Raw genomic sequence first — 19,713 nt, forward strand, 5'->3', positions numbered from 1 at the left:
AATGTCCTCCCGCAGCCCGGGGAAATGTCTGTAAGGATCTGGTGCTTGGGAGGCCCGAGCTAACGGGCTGGGCTGGAAACTTTTGGAAGGGACAGGGGAGCGCGGCAGCCTGCCCAGAACCGCGATCAGAGCCGGCCGCGCACCCTCCCCGGCGCCGCCGCTCCCTCCCCCGGCCCCGGGGCGCTCCGGGGTGGGATTCTCCCCCCGAAAGGCTCCCGGACCGCCGAGCGCCGCTCCCGCCCCTGCCGGGAGAGGCGGCGGCTCCCGCGGCTCCGGCCATGGGCAGCGGCAGCAGCCGGCGGCGGGGGCCCGCGGGCAGAGCGGGGCAGAGCCGGGACCCGCCGGGGACCGCGCCGGCCGACGGCGAGGGGGCGGCGGCACCGCCCGGCCCCGGCTACCGAGCCCCGGCCGCCGGCGGCAGCGCCGAGCCCCGGAGCGGCGGGAGCGGCGCGGAGGCGGCGGGAGGCGGCGGCGAGGCCCCGCTGCAGCAGGCGGTAAGTGCCCGCCGGCCCCGAACGCGACCCCCGACCCTCCCGGCGGTGGCCCCGGCCCCCAGCCCAGCCCGGGTGTCCCCGCCGCCCTGGGCAGCCCTGCCGCAGCCGGCGCCACCCGCCGCGGCCGCGGCTTCCTCCGAACATCAGCAGCGTTACATTCTTTTGAACTTCGCTGCGAGCCAGGCTCCAGGCTCTGTTGCGTTTTCTCTTTGCTGTTCTCTGGGCGTTTTATCTTTGCTGTTCTCTTGGCGTTTCCAGTCTCCGATGCAAGGCAAACACGGTCCCGAGAGGGGCCATCCCGTTTTTCGGTCTCCCAGTGCTACTGGAAGTTTCTTTTCCTGACTTGTAGAAATATGTCGACTTTTTAAAGTTCAGTTTCTGCTTTTTCCTGGGTCGGGCTCGTAAACAGAAGGTTTAAAATGTGAACATAAAGCTGCTCTTTAATGTTTGCCAATCCGCTGCAACTGCAGTCTGGCTCGTCCTAAAGGCACATTTCAGTCTCTAACAAATAATGGATTTGCTTCTGAGGGAGTTGAGATTTATCTTTTGGGCTTTTTTTCCAATCCAAGAATAACAGCAGCATATATATCAGCTGGTGATGAGGTGAAGGATCAACGACATCTTTCATCTTAGCTTGGCTTTGGAAGCTGTGTGTTTTTTGTTAGATAAACACTGCTCTCCACAGATACACGAAAGTTGTCAAAATAAAGTAATAAATTCAAAAATTGAAAGAAATATTTAGGACCTAGGAGCATTCTGCATTGCATGCCTCAGTTTTGCTCTTTAGGTATCATTTCCATCGCTGAACTGCACATCAGTAGGTTAAGGATTACTTTAATACAAACTAAATTTTCTAGTCAGAAACTTGGTAGGGTTCTGTATGAGAACCCTTTATTTAGACAGGTTTTAAAGAAAAACCTCGAAGTAAGGTTTGGAAATTGAAGAAAAAAAAAAAATAGACATCTTGTACTGACATACTGTTTTCCTTGCTCTTTAAACTCCAGACCCTCCTGCAGAATGAATGGAGCTTATTCCAGCACTACTTTCTCCTCTGAGGGCCTCTCATTTAGGAGTAATCCTCCTGACTTCTCCCATTTGTCTTTACTTGTGGGAATAGAGGGTGCTGGTATTAATTTTCCTTCTTTTTCCACGTGTGAATATCATGGCTGTATCTTTAATAATTCTAATAAGCTGTGAGTTTTCCTATGCAGAAATCAGTATCTTAGCCCCGTTCTGAAGTGATGTATATTCTGGGTAATCACATACCAGAAAGGCAATGGAGCTGCCCTCATTTTTCTTTTCTAATGCCAGTAGAGACATTTCACTATAACAGTAGATATCAGTGAACTAATGACAAGGAGCAAACTGTAGAGGCTGAGGAATTTAAGATGTGGCCCTTGGGGTAGTGTGGCAGTCACTATGCCCCACTCCCTGCTTCAGACTTCCCTCTCTGGCAGAAATGGTGGTAAGGAACCTGTACCATCGCCTCGGCCACCCCAGGTTGTGGTGCAGACGCAGGGTGGGAATGATGTCAGGCTTTGCAGCACAGAGATGTCCATTAGGGCCCTCAAAACTCAGCCTGGAGCTGGAATGTGGGGCCTTGGTCATCCAGTGAGGCCAAGTATGTGCAGCACACAGCAGTGCCACCAGTGAGGCTGCAGTGATGCTGAGCATCTTGTGTGTCTCCTTGTCCAGCTGTTGCTGCTGCCTCTTTGGGAGGAAGCTCACAGCTCTGGTTGCACCCAGACAAAGACAACAGAGAGCTACCAGTATTTCTCAAAGATACTAAAGACATCTAAGAGAAGTTTCAGGTAGTTTCAGAGCAAACTTCAAGCTTTTCTTGGTAGCCCTTCATTTTCTTGAACCTGATATGGCTGAGACAGAAGTCCTGGGCTTACTATTCAGACCCCTTGAGGCCTAAAAAGTCACATGCCTGTGAAAAGGAGGGAGGAAACAGTTTGGAGCACCAGGTTTTGGTTGTTTGCTGGGTGCAATTTAGTCTCTTAGGTTGTTGTGCAAACTGCCTTCCCAGGAGGCTGGGGCAGGCAGTTTCTGGAAAGGGGTATCATCTTCATTGCATTGCTGGTAATTTTAGGGCAATTTCTCTCAGTCTTGACAGCTTCTAAAGTCATTGTGGTAGGAACTTGCTTGCTTTGCCCTGTTCAATTGTCCAAATTGGAGGATAAGCAAAGAAATTTCAGAGAAGAAAGGATGAGTTAATTCAACAGAGTTAATGGGGGAAAGGTGAGGCAGGAAGAGGAAAGGCAGCAAAGGAGGTATCACAGTAAGAAAGTCTGATAAGAAATAGCCCCTGGAGGAGCAGATTCTGGCCAGTGGAAGTAGAAGAGACCTTTGACACTAGTCAGAAGAGAGCAGAATTGCAAACAGGACTCACTGTTCGGCTGTCACAGCTGGGTTTCTCCTGGGTGTGATGTGCATCCGTGTTGTGTTTCACAGCTGAACCCTGGCACAGTTTGCCATCCAGCAGCGAGCTGGCAGCACTGATGGGCACTCAGGCCAGGTGACAAGGGCTTGTGGAGCATGCAGCTGCCTTTCAAGACTTGAGCAACCTTAATTATATTCAGATAGTGCTTGGGAGCAAAAAGGATGAAAGCATATCACAGTAGCAGGCTGGGAGCCAGATCCTGATGGGAAACCTGCACATACCTCAGAGCAGAGCCCAGCACCTCTTTCAGCATTAAACATCCATTTTCAGCTTTGCTCTCAATTCCAGATGGTTGTATGTGCTATTCCTTGTTTCTTTACTCAAAACAGAGAAATGTAGTTGAGTTTTTGCAGCTGCTGCTGCAGCACAGAGCAGGGATGACAGCTCTTGGTAGAAGCCAGGGCAGAGGCTGTGGCCTCAGGCATTTCCCCATTGGTTTCCTGAAATGGAGGAATAATACAGACGTGTTAGGGTTTCAGTTTTAACAGCTTTTCCCATGGCACCATCTCTCCTCCTGACTGGAGACAGGATGTGATTCCATGAAGCAAATTACCCCAGCTGCAGCACAGGAGTAGCACAGCTAGAGGGTGTATTCACCAACTTCTAGAGGGACTATAATATAATTTTAAAGCACCCAAGCGTTGAAAGCTTTGCCTGATTTTTTCAGCCAGATGTTTTTTCTGCAGACTGATGTGGCACAGCGTCACCTCGTGGCTGCTGATCCTCAGCTGCAAACACAAAAGGGTCCTGAAGGGACATTAAATGCCATGCCCCATTAGCTTCTTACAGGAACTCAGGTTTATTTTTCTACTCTTGTTAAAATGTGCTTCCCTCAAACAGAAATTTGATCTTTCTGATTCCACGTTGTTAGCAGTTTATTTCAACATTCTCTTCCTGGTTGTGTTAATAATCAAAAATGCCCTCAAATCAAGAAATTGTGCTACACTTTCATAAGGGAGCATGGGGCCTTTAGAAAATGTCATCTCCAGCTGAATATCTGGGACTCCCTGAACCTCCCAAAGTCAGATTATTTCAGATTCTGGAGTTAATGTCCAGTTGTAGATCTGGCAGTTGCTGAGTTAAAGGTCTCCCTCTCTACCCCATTATATTTCTTGTCTTGTTCAAAGTACCTGAAACTTCACCAGAGCCCAGAAGCAGCAAGCTGTGCTGTCCCCTCAGCCAGCATCACCCTCCCAGCACAGCTGTGTTGCACCTGGACTTGGAAAACTGCTGACTAGGTATTCTCCACAAGTCCCCCCTTTCACTTGGCAGAGCATGGGTGGCTTTTGCCCTGGAAACTATTTGTGATCTAAAAACTACACCCAGGGCATGTGCAGAATAGCTGGGAGCTGCTGTTTTAGTTGGCAGGGGAGGAGAAGCGTGGGAACTCCTTGCATCCCTGCCCACTTCCTGTCCACCGCCTGCTCCTAATTCCTTGGCTGGCCAGAGGATGTTGCTGCAGACCAAAGCAAAGCTGGAAGTGCTTTGCCTGGGAGTGCTTTGCCTGGGCTGCAGCTGGGGCCTTGCATCACGTTTGGCACCTACTGGCACCCTAGGTAAGCCGCTTTTTTTAGCCAGCAGTACTGGCTGTGGGTTGGAGAGGCTGATTCCAGCAGTGCTGCCTGTCTCAGCCCCAGTCCTGGCAGTGCTGCAGGGTGCTGCCCTGCTGCTGCACCCGAGGGCTCTCCACTGATGGCCTCCCTCCCTGCCACGGCAGCGGGTTGGCATTTCAGCTCAGACTGATCCACCAGTCCAGTTCATGGAGTGTTTGTGTACAGGGATTTGGGAGGAGCAGAGGCAGGGAAAGAGGCACTGGCATACATGTTTCAGAATCCTGCATTATTAAACCATGCTCCATGGACTAGCACTGGCAGAGACCACACTGCTCCTGTGTAGATACTTAACGTGGCTCAGTCATTCCTTGCATGTGAGTTGCACCTGAACTGTAATCAGTCTGTATTTCTGCTGCATCTCAAGGCTGTATCTGTATGGTAAACTATACCATAGCAGCTGCCTGGCACTGGAGCATGATGGTCTGCCCCACTGAGCTGGCATGATTTTTGGTTAGGACCAGCTTGTAGTCTCTCAAATAATGACTGGGCGTTGCTTAGGGACCAGCAGAGGAACCATCTCAAAGAGCTTGAATTTGGCCTCTCAGTTTTGGAGACAATGTTAGTAGTCAAGACTGCAGCTGGCTGGTTTCAGTGCAGCTTGGGAGCAGCTCTAGAGCCTCCAAAGGTACATGGCTCCAGATCACCCTGTGGAAGGTTCCAGGAAAGGGTGTTCTCACCCAGCTTATTCATAGCTGCTGGAGCTGACAGAGTAAGTGGGGGGTTAAGGGCTGGCAGGGCCATGAGGAACTTGCACTGGACTGGGGGGAGTGGGAAACTGCACCCCAGGAGTGCTGGTTTATGCATGCAGCAGAGAGAAATAACTCTTGCTTCCAGCTCTCAGCTCTGCCTTGCTCCCAGGAGCTGCTGCCCTAAGGGATGGCTGAGCTGTGTGAGCAATGACTGTCAAACCATTCCACCCCGCATGTCATGACATTAAATTAAATGTTGATACATGCTGGTGAGCTTAATATCCAAGCCTTTAAACTTGGAGGAGGGGGTGATGCGGGGCTTTGTGGCACAGCAGACGTCAGCAGAGGATGCCTGTGCTGAGAATGAGGTGGAAAATGAGGAGACACGCCACGGTCTAGATGAGTAATAAAAAGATGACTGCAAGCTGCAGAAAGGAGAAGCTGACTTCATTTAACTCTTCCAGGACACAGGCCAACCAGGCCAGCAATTACTTATTTAGCTGTAGGATAGGAACCCATAATATTAAAGTGTCCTGACATGCACATCATGCTAACCCACATAAAGGGCTAATACTAATTATCTGTTGAACTTGCAAGACACCCATTACAGCACTCCCCAGCCGGCTGGGTGGGGTCAGTGTTTATTGTGTCTCACAGCCCCGGGCAGCCTGTGCTCCACTCCCTGCCTGCTGCCCGGCACACGGTGTCACCCAGGCACCCGAGCCAGGTGGCCTTTGCCTGCAGGAACTGGGAGCAGCTTCCAAACTGTGGAGACTCTCACGGCAGGGAGAAGGCAGAGGCTGGAGGTGCCTCTTGTTTTCGCTTGCCACCATTTTTGATTCATGCACTGGATGAAATGTTGGTAGACATCTACGTGTGCCAGTTCCAGATTCTCTTGGGCAACAAGTATTGCTGCTGACAGATCCCTTGGAAAAGGTGGGAGCAGGTTTTGCACAGAGAAGCAGATTTTGCTAACCAGAGCTGCACTATCCTGATGACGAATTAATTCTGTCTTCCACCCACACAACACGTACAGCTCGTAATATGGAGGAGTCACCCACAAGGGAAGAAAAAACAGACAACCTACTGTACAATCCAAACCCCTCCCTGGACTGATCCCAACCCATCCTTTGCTCAGAAGTATTGGAAGCTGGGTTCTCACTGTGGGAAAAACATCATCAAAGCACTCCTAAAGAACTGTATTTCCCTTGGTGCTGAGGATGAATAATATTCTTCACCTGGTGGAAGGAGACTCAGGCCTCAACAGTAGCCCAGTGATGATGGATGAGGAGCTGCATTGTGGGATGCAGTCCCAGGAGAAGTCAGCCATCAGAGCTCAGCAGGCTGTTCTGGCACTGCTTCTTGCTCTTGTTGCATGTGGGAGATTGCCAAGAAACAATCATAAATAACCAGGAGAGAACTGTCTTAGCTCACTGTCAGCTTTCTCACATACCCTTGTCTCTGCTTGGACCCAGAAGCTCTTTCTAGAGTAGTTCAGCCTCTTCCAGAGAAAACAAAGTGTTGCCAAAGAGCAGGGACTCTTCTGAAAGGATGGGGAATGCCTTTTGACAGTTATTACACTAAAACTCGATGAAAAACTGGCAACATCTTTCATAATTTTTTGACAAAAGCAGCTAGGATGGGAAACACAGTGTACAACAGATACCTTTCCTGGCTCCTGAAACAGAAGCTACTAAGGGCTCACCTGGAAGAGATGCTCACCCAGAGCCATCAGAGAGGTGTCCTTGCTGCAGCTCTCCTCACCTGCTGAAGCATGGGAGCCAGAGGTGACCAGAGCAGCACAAAGCCCTTGCAAGAGGCAGGGAAGAACTGAGCAGTTCGCTGCCAAGCACTTCTCTCTCTGCCTCTCAGTGTCTGAGACCATGGGGTTTAAACCTCAACTCCTGTCCATCCCCCATGAGAAGCAGCTGAGGAAGGAGTGTAGTGAAAAAATATCCTTGCAAATTGAAATCAGGTGTCATGCAAGACCTGCAGGCACCCAGGTGGACATTTCTACTCAGGGGATGGCACACACAAGCCTGACCAAGATGAACAGATTTTATTTGGCACAGAACTGTGTGTGAAGCCATCACTGTTGTACCAGCAGTGCCTGTAGTGGGGCATTGCCCCTCGATAGCTGCCACACTTTCCAGCACCAGTCCCGTGCATGACCTTGAGGCAGCATAGGTTTGAGCTATTCTGAGAGCATGTACATGATCTTACTGAGGAATCACTTGATCCTATCCAGCCCTGCAGAAACACAGCAGAGCAGCAGGCAATGGCTCTGCATTGCAAGCTTTTCCTCACCTCTCCCTGGTTCCTTTGCCTCCTGTTGGCAGTTAGGTTTCCTTCCTTTTGTTCCTTTTTACTTAGGGATTTCCCCCCCCCCCCCCCCCCATAAGTTGCTACAAAACACTAACAACAGGGTACTTGAGAAAAACAAAAAAAGTGGCCATGCTCAGGGGAGGAGGGTGGCAGGTAAAGGATGGGACTGGGGCAGGTTGAGCCGCTGCTCCCAGGAGTGACTTGGAGGAGGAGAAGGAGTGCAGCTTTGTCCACTGGTCTGTGGGCAGAGCTGCGGCTTCTGACCTCACCGGAGCATCAGAGAATTCCCTGTTTTATATTTGACATTCGAGGTTCTCTGTCCAGCCGACATCTTAAAGTTAGGGTGAGAGGTAAAAAGGGTCTTAGCAGATACTGGATTCTGTTGCTCACATGTAGACATCACTTCGATCTGTTAATTTTGTGTTGGCTCGTTGTTTTTAGGGGGTTTTGGCTAGGTTTGGTGAGGAGTTTCTCCCATTGCATGCTGGATCCGATGTCATTTGCATGCCAACTCGATGTCCCTTCCTCTTCACCGTCTGGGTGCCATCTTCCAGGAAGCAGCAGAGTGTCATTTGGCAAAAGGGGGAATTCTTAACCCTCAAGGACAGGTAGTTAACGAACCCGACAGGTGATTACAATAATAAATGACAGCTGATTACAATAACAAACAGGTGATTAAAATAACAAACAGTTAGAACTCCACCCTGGCAGCAACTAGCCCAACCTGTGAACTCTGCAACCTTTTAAAAGAATGGGCAGCTGTTCTACTCACAGCAAGGTGCTGGCTCTATCTCTTGGCTTTGGAGGAGCACGGTAGGAGCTGCTGCCTGGGAAAGGGAATTTGCTGCTGCTGCCAGAGCCCAGCCCGGAGCTGCCTCCTGTGCTGTGGGGTGAGCCTCTGCTCGTGAGAGCAGCCACTGAACTAGGACCTTATTAACCCTCACCTCTCTAAAGCAGGGACCTGTCCCCATCTGCTCGGCTGCCCGGGATCCTGAGCTCACCTCTCCCTGCCCTGCTGGGAGCCAGGCTGCCGCTGTCCCACCCTGCACTGCTCTGAGCTTTCGCTGCACTCTAGCCCCACACCCCCTGTCTGCCGGGACATCCTCCTGGCCCAGTTTGCTGCCTCCCAGAGTCCTGCTGGGGCACCGGGATTGGTCACCCCAGGGGTTTGTGAGGCAAAGCCTCGCCTCTGTCCCTTTCCCTCTGGGCTCAGCCGCCATTGCCGTGTGCTGCCCGCGCCCCTGCAGCCCCGGGGGAGTCACCGCACCCGCCCTGCCCGCCGGGAGCCAGCAGCGCCCCTGCTGGCCGTGCCCGGAACTGCACCGAGGGGAAAGCGCCGCGGCTGAGGCGGCCGGGCCTGGGTTTGTGGCTGTGTGGTGTTAGTGCCAGAGCTGGTGTGGTTTGTTTGCTTTATCATGCACATCAGTAAAGAACTGTTATTCCTATTCTCATATCTTTGCATGAGAGCCCTGTAACTTCAAAATTATAGTGATTCAGAGAGAAGGGGTTTACATTTTCTATTCCAGGGGATGCTCCTGCCTTCCTTAGCAGACACCTGTCGCTCAAATGAAGACACTTCCTTTTTTTCCTATACAGAAAATATATTCTTCTTTTCTGCACTGATGGAACAGCTTTTCATTTCTGTTTTCTGGAAGGTCCTGATTTGGTGCAACCTGTTTAACTTGTTTGTGTTGTTGTGGGATTCAGGGTAGTTTGTGTGACGGAGGCCCACTAGCTTCAGGATTGCACCTCAGAAACAACAATAACAAGCCAAGATGCAAAGCCATGTCCCACTCCCTTTCCCTGTGAGAATACAGTGAAAAGGTAGAAAAAGACCATAGATATATTATTCTCAGTAGTACCTGACTGCAGAGGGTTCATTTTAATACTGGCCCAGCTGGGGATGAACAGTGCCATCCCTGCCCCCATTTTAAATACCATTAGGTTTGGCTTTGGTTGCTCCCCAGGTATCCCGTTAAAAGCCTGGGGATTCCAGCATAGGGAAGATGGATGTTTCACCCCAGATAGATAATTTTTCCAGGAAACATTTTTGTCAGATGAAAATTGGGTTGATGTGGCTGTGACTTCCTCCCTTAGCAGGTATTTTCATACTGTTACCTGCAGCTGGTGGCACAGTGGCATTCATGGAAAACTGTGAGGTTTAACAGGCTAGCTTTCAGGGATTTTGATTCTGTAGCCGGCAGCCACCCGGCTGTCCTGAGTGCTGAAACAGAAACAGCAGAACAGGGCTAGGAAAGGAGAGTCTCTTTTACCTGTATTGTCTCCACAGAGGTTGTTTGGAGGTTTAAACCAAACCAGGGAGTTTAAACCAGGACATGTTGCCCACTGTAGACAGAGATAGGTTTCATAGAAAGAAATAATGGTTTGGGTTGAAAGGGAGCTTTGAAGATTACGTAGTTTCAATCCCCCCATCATGGGCAAGGACATCGTTAACTAGATCAGATTTCTGAAAGCTCCATTCAGCCTGGCCTTGCACACTGCCAGGGATGGGGCATCCACAGCTTTTCTGGGCCACCTGTTCCAGTGCCTCACAACTCTCACAGTAAAAATTTCTTCCTAAGATCTAATCTAAATTTGCCCTTTCAGTATAAAACCATCATCCCTTGTCCTGTCACTACAGGTCTTGTAAGCAACCCCTCTCCATGTTTCTCATAGACCTCCTTTAAGTAGTGTAAGGTTGCAATAAGGTTTCCCCAGAGCCTTCTCTCCTCCAGGCTGACCAACCCCAACTACCTCAGCATGTCCTTCCTGTGCTGAGAACATCAGACCTGGATTCAGCGCTGCAGGTGGGGTCTCACAGGATCAGAGTAGAGGTGGAGAACCACCCTCCTTGAGTTCAAATTATTTTAACTGTCTTGTCTTCTATCCTAGGCTTTGTCACCCAGAAGCCCACCAAGCCCAGAGAACAACAACCTTGACCACCAGTGAGTATCCCCTGCTTTCATGGTATCTTCAGCATGGGGAAAGCACATGGAAACAAGGCCCCTTTATGCTTTTTCTTCATTTGTGACACTGTACAGAAGAGCTGAGAATGGTGTGAAGTGGTTTATAGCCCTAAATATTCCACCCTTTTACTTATTTGCAAATTAAAAAAAAATCAGACGCTGCTTGAAAAGATTCAGGCTCTAGCTCAAGTGTAGTATAGAGGTTGTGAGCAATCAGAATTTTGGGTGTCCTCATGTCAGAGAGGCACATTGGAGTAATTAGTGCAAAGCTGTGGAGAATTGCTCCAACAAAGAGCTCAGGCCCTGATTCACCTGTGGGCTCTGCAGCATGTGGAAAAGGATAATAATGTCTCTGCTCCCGAGGAGTCTTAAGAGAAAGCCCATCAGGTGCTCCAGTGCTACACCAGTTAGAGACAAAAGTGTCCCTCAGGGACAGGGGAATGGTGGGGACCTGCTGCTCTGGGTGCCAAACAAAAGAAACCAGAAATTTTACGCAAGCAAGAGCTGCCCAGAAGAGTGAGCCTCTGAGGAATGGGAACCAGGAATGGGAACAGTTTAACCCATGCTAAAAAAACAGGTGAAATGAACAAGCTTGGAAAACTATCTTAAAATATCAGCTCCTTACATTAAATTGCGACTCTCTCCAGCATTAAGCTCCGACTCTCATGCAGCCCCTCTGCTCCTGCAGCACTCAGAGCAGACTGATCTGCAGATGGGTGTGTGACCCACTAACACCCAGCTGTGCTGCTGGCTGTGTCAGCAGAGCCCAGGCACTGCTGCAGCTCCCTTCCCACTGCTGCTCTCCTTCCCAGCTGGCAGGGAGCTTGCCTGGCAAGGCTTGTACAGGTGCTCTTGCAGGGACTTGAACCTCTCCTGGGCTTCCCAGCACCCTCAGTGGGCTTTGGGCTGTGATGGCAACTGTGTTCTCCTCCTGGGGTGCACAGCCAGCCCTGCCAGGCCCCTGTGCAGCTCCCCAGGCACCCACTGGCCCCAAACACCCTGCGAGGGCTTCTCCCTCCCTCTTTTATGTGCAAGGGGAAGGTTTGAGACAGCAGAAAATGTTTTCTGATCTGGGATGACAGAGCAGGAGATTATTTTCATTTAGATAACGTTTACTTTATACTCAGAGTCCCATAGCACCACTCATGTGTGAAGTGCCTGTACTGCCTGAGATAAGCAGAATTGCAATTTCTGCTGGCAAGAACTATGCGAACATATTTTTGGAAATGGCCCAGCACCCAACAAATTTTTGAAGACATCAAATCAAAATCAAATCAAGCCACAGAAAGAGAGGTTAATGTGCATGTGTAGGTGTCTCATCCTTCACATTTCTGTGGCTGGAATCATTCTAGGTAAACACTTTGCAAACAGCAAAAGTCAGCCTTGTCTTGCTAGAGTTGCTGACTGAAGAAATTCCCATAAAGCCAATTAAAGGAGAAGCACATGCTGAGGAAGGAAAGAAGAACTAGATAGGCAGTCAGGCAAGAGAGAGGTGGGTGTGCACTGCTGTCCTAGAACATGGCCCTGTGTTCAGACACCACATGAGCCTCTGAACCAGCCCCTGCTGAGTACTTTGGATGTGCTCCTGCTTGGGCTCTGTTACCTCTCATCCTCACTCCCCCAACATCTTTTGGGAGCTGCTCTCCAGCATCTGGTAGTTCAGGGGTGGATGACGCAGCCCAGGCACACAGGAATGATTTTATAATTGCTGCCAAGGCTCGTGGCACTGGCACGGTTACCGGGGCGTTGTTCTGACCCATTTTTCAGCTGCTAGGCCTTGCAGAAGGCATTTTAATGATTAACCCTGGACTTGCCCATCCTCAGCAAAATTATAAAAAACACTGGCCTAGATTCACCCCAACCTAGTTTTCAGCCACTTAACTCAGGTTTGTGCCTGGGAGTTTGTCACCCTAGTCATCCATCAGGGCCATTGTCACAGGAGCCTGCAGGCAGCTCTCCCCCACACCAGGCACCTGCCTGACATCAGGGATATGGCACTGACAGCCATCCCCATGACTGGGATCTTGCTCAAAGGTAGTTTTGCTCACTATTGGTGTAATTTTGTCCTTTGCATTTCCTTCTCCACATTGCATAGTTCATTGTCTTTTCACTTAACAAAAAATCCACCCATAACTCCTGCTTCCCTTAAAAAACTTTAAACACTGAGACGCCTGTAGCTGAAACGGAACACATTTCTTGCTTTCCTCTTTCCTAAATTGCTTTGCTCCAGCCTCTTAAATCACTTTTATTGCTGCTTTCTACACTCCCTCCAAGCTGTTAAGAACATTTTAGCAGTGAGGCGCCCAGAAGCCTGCCCAGTAATCCTGATGGAGCTGTGCTAGCCTTCTTTTTCCTTGCTGTCCTATCACACTGCAAATTCCCCTTGTTTGCTTTTCAGCTAACTCCTTCTCTCTCAGCTTTGCTCCTTCACAGATTTCTCTCCTTCCCCAGAACATCTGGGGTTTGAAAATCTTTCCACTCAGGGTACTGACCAGTTAGTTTCCTGGCTGGAAAGTCTAATAGCCCTCAGGTGGGCTCAGTGTGTGTGAAGCCAGGCTCTGCAGCCCTGGCATGTGGTGACAAGAAGAGCAAGGTGCCTCCTCCACTGCTGGAGCAGCTGGAGGAGCACAGGAATAGGCCTGTGGGCTACCAGCTTTTGTCCTGTGCACATCATGAGCTTGAGATATCCCTGCCTCAGCTGCTCACTGAATTTTAGGATCAGCAGAAATAGCTGCACCAATGCACCAATGCAGTGCCTCAATGTGCCTTTGAGATGGAGGTTTAGGTTGGGATGGCCTCAGGAGGTCTCCAGTCCAATCTCCTAGCTCTGGCTCCAGGCTGGATCAGCTGTGAAGTCAGAGCAGAATGCTCCAGGCTTTGTCCCATCAGGTGTTGAAAGCCTCCAAGGATGGAGCCTGTGCAACCACACAGCCTGTTCCTCTGCTTACTGTCGTCAGGGTACAGAAGTTCCTCCTTTTATCCAGATTAAAGCTCTCATTTTTTATTTTATTTCAGTTTTCCTGTATTAAATGATACAGAACTTTGCCACAAATAGAAATAGTAAGAGCAGCAGCTTGCTTTTCCTTTGCTTTTGAAAGAAATGCAGCCCTCTCTTTTCCTCTCATTTCTGTGGTGTGCATAGGATGTGGAGCCTGCTTTTGCTTTTTCCAAAGCACATCTGTGTCTCAACGAGTTTTACCTGGAGATTTTCTCCATGCAAACCAAAGCATGGAGAATAATTAACAGTGGGAAATTATGTAACTGCTAAGAGAAACAATGGCTCTTCTGTGGGCCTGCAAGCAAGCTGCCAGGAGCTCTGCCTCTTATTCATCACGTAACGTAAAATTAGTTAGAGGATTGTCACAATGCAGAGTTTAAATCAGTAAATTGTGTGCTTTAACTCAGATTTCTGCACTTCCTTTTCCCATTATTGCTTTGTAAATGCTGCTGTGTGGTTCAGGCTCTTGGACCTGTAGCTTTCTTCTCAGGTCTTACCTAGTGCAATGGAAATCAGATACCCTGCGGCCCTCAGCAGGAGAATGAATAAATGGAATAAGCAGAAGAGTCCAGTTGCTAAATCCTGCTTGCTGCTAGTAGAACTTGCCATCAAGGGCATAGTGCAGTGTAAGTAACTGTAGAATACCTACACTAGCCAGTGTCACCAGCTGGCCATCAGATGACTCCAGGAAAAACACCAGGCTATTTCTGACACACGGGGGGCATGGCAAACACAGCGTGGTCAGAGCAGCAGGGCTGGACAGGAGCCTGAGGATGCTGCCTGGCCCAAGGAGAGCAGTGTGAAAGCACCTCCTCTGTAGGACAAAGTGTCCTTAGAAAAGCATTTCAGGGTTCTTTTCTTCAATTCTGACTCTACATTGACATACCTGCTTTGGGGCAGTTTCTGTGATTTTGTCTAGTAAACAGGTCTTCAGTTTTTTTAATTAAAGGATGCTAATGGATGAATTTTATTCATCCCAGCTGCAAGAGCAATGGTTGGGATAGAGCTCATCCTTAGAGGAGTTCAATAGATAACAAGTCTGGGACAGATCTGGAGCCATGCTAGTGGATATGAAGATCTCTCCTCTTTGGCAAGGAACTGACACACAAAACCAAAACATTTATTTCTTGTTTACTTGTTCTTCACTAGTGGATGGTGACAAAGTCTTAGTTGACATGGCGTGGCAGACCACTTTACAGTTTGGATTTACCAGCTTAATTCTCCACTTAGCTCTGCCCCTCACTGTGATCTCCATTCCAAGGAGCCATGTGTTCCTAGCCTGCCAGCCCGGCTTGCTCACCTCCCAGAGCTCTATAAGGCCAAGGAGAAGCACTCCTTGTCAGCTGTGGCTCCTGTCTGGAGTCCTGGAGGGCAAGACCAAGTAGGCTTAATTGGTGGCATGAGGTACAGTGGTCAAAGCCTGCAGAAGACTTGTCACTGTTCTCTCTTATGCAGGTAGGGACAGATTTCTCTTGTACCCAACAAAAACCACCTCTGATAACACCAATAAAACCCATACCAGTTCCCTTTGAGTCATTCATCAGCTCCCACTCATGGGAGGACTGTGCTGATGTGGAAACAAAAGCTGTAAGAGCAGTTTGGAGGAGCTGCATTCATATTTTGGTTGAAACTCAGATTCCTTATGAATGCGAACAAAATAATCTCTTTTTGCATAAAGCCTTAAAAGTAGCATAAAGATTACACTGTCCTTTAGCTGGGTCTGGAGCCTAACTCGAAAGGTTCTGGGAGCTTGATCCTGGAGCACTGTAAGGGTTGTACTGTAATGAACTCCCAGACTGAACTGGTGCCAAGTGATAGCAAATGTCAGCAGGCACTGTACCAGTGGGGTATGGGAACCAGACGTGACAGAGTATCTGTGTCTCAGCCAGCCACATGCAGCTCAATCTTTCCATTCACAAAAAAAAATGAAGCCAGGATCTTGTGTCTTCAGAGCCTGATTGTCTCTCACAGCACTACTAACTCGCTCCCTTCCATGCTAGGCGCCCAGAAGGCAGCAAGAAGCCGCTGGGGCAGCCCACGATCCTGTACGATTACTCGGAGGAGGAGCTGATGGCCAGCATCGAGCGGGAGTACTGCCGCTGAGCCCCCAGGGAACGGCAGGCACAGCCCGGGGCCAGCCTGAGCACAGCTGCTCTGACACCACAGCTGCACGGCACAGGGGCCTCTGGAGGGGACTGGAGCATCGGGGGCTGCTTGGGAAGCACTGAGGAGAGAGTTCCCCTGATCAGCTCCCAGGGAGAGCAGGAAGATCCTCACCAGCTGCTGATTTCTGATTGGTGCCACTGCATGAGGGACGAATTCATCTTAAGAATCAATATTTAGAAGCTCATTTCTAAATGCTGTTTTTAAAGGAACATGTACTAGAATTAATGTCCTGCTAGAGGTGTTGAAATGTGGTGCTTTGAAGGAAGATCCTGCTTTGGACCTAGTAAAAAATTGCAGCAATATAATCTGATCCAGAACTTAAGGAGATGTTGAAGGAAATTCATGTTTCTGCCACTTAAAATGTGCCAAATTGCACTTGTGCAAGCCTCAGGTTCAGGTCTGAGTTTGGTACTGTCTCTTTCAATCTGGTCCCAATCTGGTCCCTAGTATGGGAGATAAGAGGAAAGGGGGATTGAGCCCACCATCTAGTGCATAGCCAGTGTAATCCCAGAGTTCAAATCCCACCACACTGCCAAATTAGGCTCCCGGGAGCCATCAGGGAACACAGGATTTGTATGATCCCTTTGGGGCCGGGTCCCAGCATAGGTGTCCTACCTGGGCACAGATCCATCCCAGTGATAGGAGTGAAAGCAGGAGGCACATCCTCATTTCAGTCATCCTCCTCAAGGGGTACTTGCCTGCTCTTGTAGAGCAGCTGTTTGGGATCAGTTTTCAGAATTGCTACTCCTAGCCTTTCCCTAATATTTCTTGTCCTACAAGAAAAATCACTGCATTTTACCATTAGCTGATTGCAAAGTAAACCAGAATGTTCTCTCTCCTAAGGAAATAGTATGTTCAATGCTCCCAGACAGGGAAGCCTGGTATTTTGGGTTTCTGCTTTTATTATATCTGCATGTTAACATGTTATGAGTATCTACTTATTATCAGAAGTAGAAAATTACTTTATTTCTATCTTCTGCTGAAGTATAAAAGGCATCAGATGAAGTTTTCACTACATGTAAATACAAGAAAAAACTGCCGGACACATCTTAAGATGCTGTATTTTAAGTACTTTATTTCTGTGATTTCTGGGACCTGTGGAACACAAATAAATGCATCTATACTCTGAAGCCCTCAGTGAAGGCATCAGATGTTCTGAAAAAGGCTCTCTGAAAAATCATGCTCTGGTACCTGCAGAGACTTAGCAGGATGCATCCCTGGGGGATGGCAGGTGGGATTCCTGCAGGATGCATCCCTGGGGGATGGCAGGTGGGATGCCTTGAGGGGGGCACCAGATCACAGCCCTGGCACACAGTCTCACACCCCAGTTGTGTTCCCTGCAGCTGCCTTCAGCAAGGCTGGGCACTGGGAGCTGGGGAGCCCCCAGGCAGCCCAGGGTGGGCAGTGGGAGGGAGCCAAGCTCCCACAAAGCTGTGCATGCTTGGAGGCAGCAGCTCCCAGCACACAGCTAGGGCATGTCGACAGGACCAGGCATAATAAGGGTTTAAACTGGAAGAGTCTAAATTTGGGTTGAGCATAAGGAAGAAATTGTTCCCTGGAACAGGTTGTGAGTGCCCCATCCCTGGAAGTGTTCAAAGGCAGGGTGGATGGTGCTCTGAGCAGCCTGGTCTAGTGGAAGATGTCCCTGCCCATGGCAGGGGGATGGGACTGGATGGTCTTTAAGGACCCTTCCAACCCAGACTGTTCTATGATTCTGTGATACCTTAGTGGCCCAGAAATAGCTGGAGTAGAGAGCAGATGTCCTTGCATTGTTGGGAGAAGTTGGGTGGGCCCTCTGGAGAATGGCCCTCTAACCCTCCTGGAAAAAATCCAATTTTGAACAATAGCAGTTCTTTCACAGGAACAGTCATTTTTAGACCTATTAATGTCACTGATCTGTGGCAGGATACAGTTTCTCTGCAGTTTATGGAGAGCCCACTCACCAGATCTCCCAGAGCTTGTGTTAGTTTTCAGCAGCTCTCAAAGGCCTACTGAGAGGAACAGAATCTGCCTGTGGAGAGCAGAAAAAACACAGTGACCCCAGCACCACAGGAGACCACAGTACTCTATATTCCCTTGTAATCACAATAGTGGTTTCTATTTTCTTTGAACTTGGATTTCGTTCTTTCAGTTAAGACCTTCCTTCTGTCAAGGTCCCCAGAGTCTCTGGCACATGTGAGGAGATATTTCCCTGAGCTGTCACAGCTCCCCCCTCTTTGTGAGCACAGGGCCAGCAGACTGCTGCATTTTTGGATGGCCTCCAATGACACAGCAGACAGAGGGAAGCCACGCTGCTGTCAGACCATGCTGTGACAGGAGCAGGCAGGGACCAGGGCTCTGCCTCCCCCAGGTCACCCTGCATGTCCCCTGCCTGCCCTTACAGGGCTGCTCTTGGTGACTGGCCCAGGTAACAGCTCTACAACCGATTTCAGACTCACCTACAGGAAAGCCCAAGTATTCACAATTACAGAAATTGACTAATTAAAAATAATACCTAAGCAGAACATATTGTTGGGCTGCAAAAAAAAACATCTCTACTGAACATAGCAAAGCACTGGGCTGCTTTATAAAATGAGCTTCTGAAATAACCAAGAGACAAGCACATTTCTGTATCTGGAACAAAGGTGCAGTGGTTTCACAGATAACCTTTTCAGCATCACCGGCAAAAAAGGAGGAGCTGCAGAAACACAGGAAGGTCCAGAAAGGAGTGATGCAGCTGGGACAGTCACTGCACCAGGGAAAAAGTGCAAGAAAGAACTTTGGGGATGCAAGGAGGGACCTCAAACTGCAGTATGGTCTTGCAGGCTTTCTCTGTGCCATAAAACGATGTGAGCTCAGACCACAGAGCCAGCCAGCACAGACAGCCCACAGCCATCTGTCTTCTCACCCCATGCAGAACAGGATGGTGGTACCCAAGCAGGTTCTCAGTCTGCCCAAGAACTGATGGGGACTGATCTCCTCCCTCTGGGTCAAACTGCACCCAACTCCATGCCCAAAAGGGACAGTGGCAGTGGGGCTGGTGCCTGGGAAGCCACAACTACAGTTTAATTACCTGGTGTCAGTGTAACTCTGCTTTTGTCCATCCTTTGCTCACAGAAAATAGGACACCAGATCATTTGTAGGTGAACAATAGTATGGAAGCAGTAGCTGTGCCCACAACAGATTTCAAGAGAAACTTCTTGAATTAATGGGCTCTTCAAAAAAAGGACAATTACACTATATAGACCACTGCCACATCTCAGGGATGTTATCATCTTGTTTCAGGGGTTCCATACTGTTGTCTCCTTATCACAAAAGTTTCCTATCTTCTTGGGGGCATCTCCTCAGAGCACTGACTCCCTGTCACAGCAGCCAACTCCCAACTCCCTTCTCAATCACCCACCCCACTCTTTTATAGCACTCTTCTTCTCATTGGTTACAGCTGTGGCCTGGTAAAGTCAGGCCTGTTCCTAATCTTTGATAATTGCCCAGCTGCAACTCCTTAGGGGTAAGATTACTTTATATACTACCTTTATTTTCTTATATCCTATCTCCCTACAAATGCTGATATCCAACCAGCTGAATTATTGAAAAGTTTGTTTTCTTTTCATGGTATTTCTCTATAACCACCATCAAATCACAACTGTTTGAAGGACAAGAAATTATTCAGCTTGCCAGTACTTCCTGCCCCTAAAACAGTTTGCTGGAATTAAGCAGGGCTCTGGAGAGTCTCTTACTTATCATTTTGGAAACTACCCTCCTGTTTAATACCCACTGACAAGGGTATTATAGCTGACAAGTGCTTTTGAGCTGACACTATTAATCTCCATTAATAAACCAGCAAAAGGTTATTATTTTTAACCAAATCACTACATTATTTATCTAACAAAAATAAATGCTACATGCTGCATTTTGCACTAGTCCAAAAGGAGCAAGAGGGCCTTGCTGAGACAGAGCCTCTGCCCAGCAAGGGGGGCACAGGGGCCCACAGGCCCTGTAGCTGTGCCACAGGAACTTCATGCAGCTGCCCACCACAT

At 49.1% G+C, this 19,713-nt stretch overlaps 1 protein-coding gene across 1 annotated transcript; it reads left to right on the forward strand.

The window, feature by feature from the left end:
* The first annotated feature begins 278 nt into the window (after window positions 1–278).
* Window positions 279–16,820, forward strand: CYS1 (cystin 1). Its single transcript, XM_058801503.1, has 3 exons — window positions 279–494; window positions 10,460–10,512; window positions 15,532–16,820. The coding sequence occupies exons 1-3, from the start codon at window positions 279–281 to the stop codon at window positions 15,632–15,634; spliced, it is 372 nt and encodes a 123-aa protein (XP_058657486.1). The 3' UTR covers window positions 15,635–16,820.
* Window positions 16,821–19,713: the final 2,893 nt, after the last annotated feature.

Source organism: Ammospiza caudacuta, chromosome 3 (genome assembly GCF_027887145.1).
Source record: "Ammospiza caudacuta isolate bAmmCau1 chromosome 3, bAmmCau1.pri, whole genome shotgun sequence".
Taxonomy (NCBI): domain Eukaryota; kingdom Metazoa; phylum Chordata; class Aves; order Passeriformes; family Passerellidae; genus Ammospiza; species Ammospiza caudacuta.

What these genes read in the sequence shown, in the direction of transcription:
- CYS1 (XM_058801503.1), top strand. Translation starts at nt 279, where the DNA reads ATGGGCAGCGGCAGCAGCCGGCGGCGGGGGCCCGCGGGCAGAGCGGGG. An exon ending in AGGCCCCGCTGCAGCAGGCG is followed by an intron (nt 495 to 10,459) that starts GTAAGTGCCCGC and finishes CTTCTATCCTAG; the next exon opens with GCTTTGTCACCCAGAAGCCC. An exon ending in AACAACAACCTTGACCACCA is followed by an intron (nt 10,513 to 15,531) that starts GTGAGTATCCCC and finishes CTTCCATGCTAG; the next exon opens with GCGCCCAGAAGGCAGCAAGA.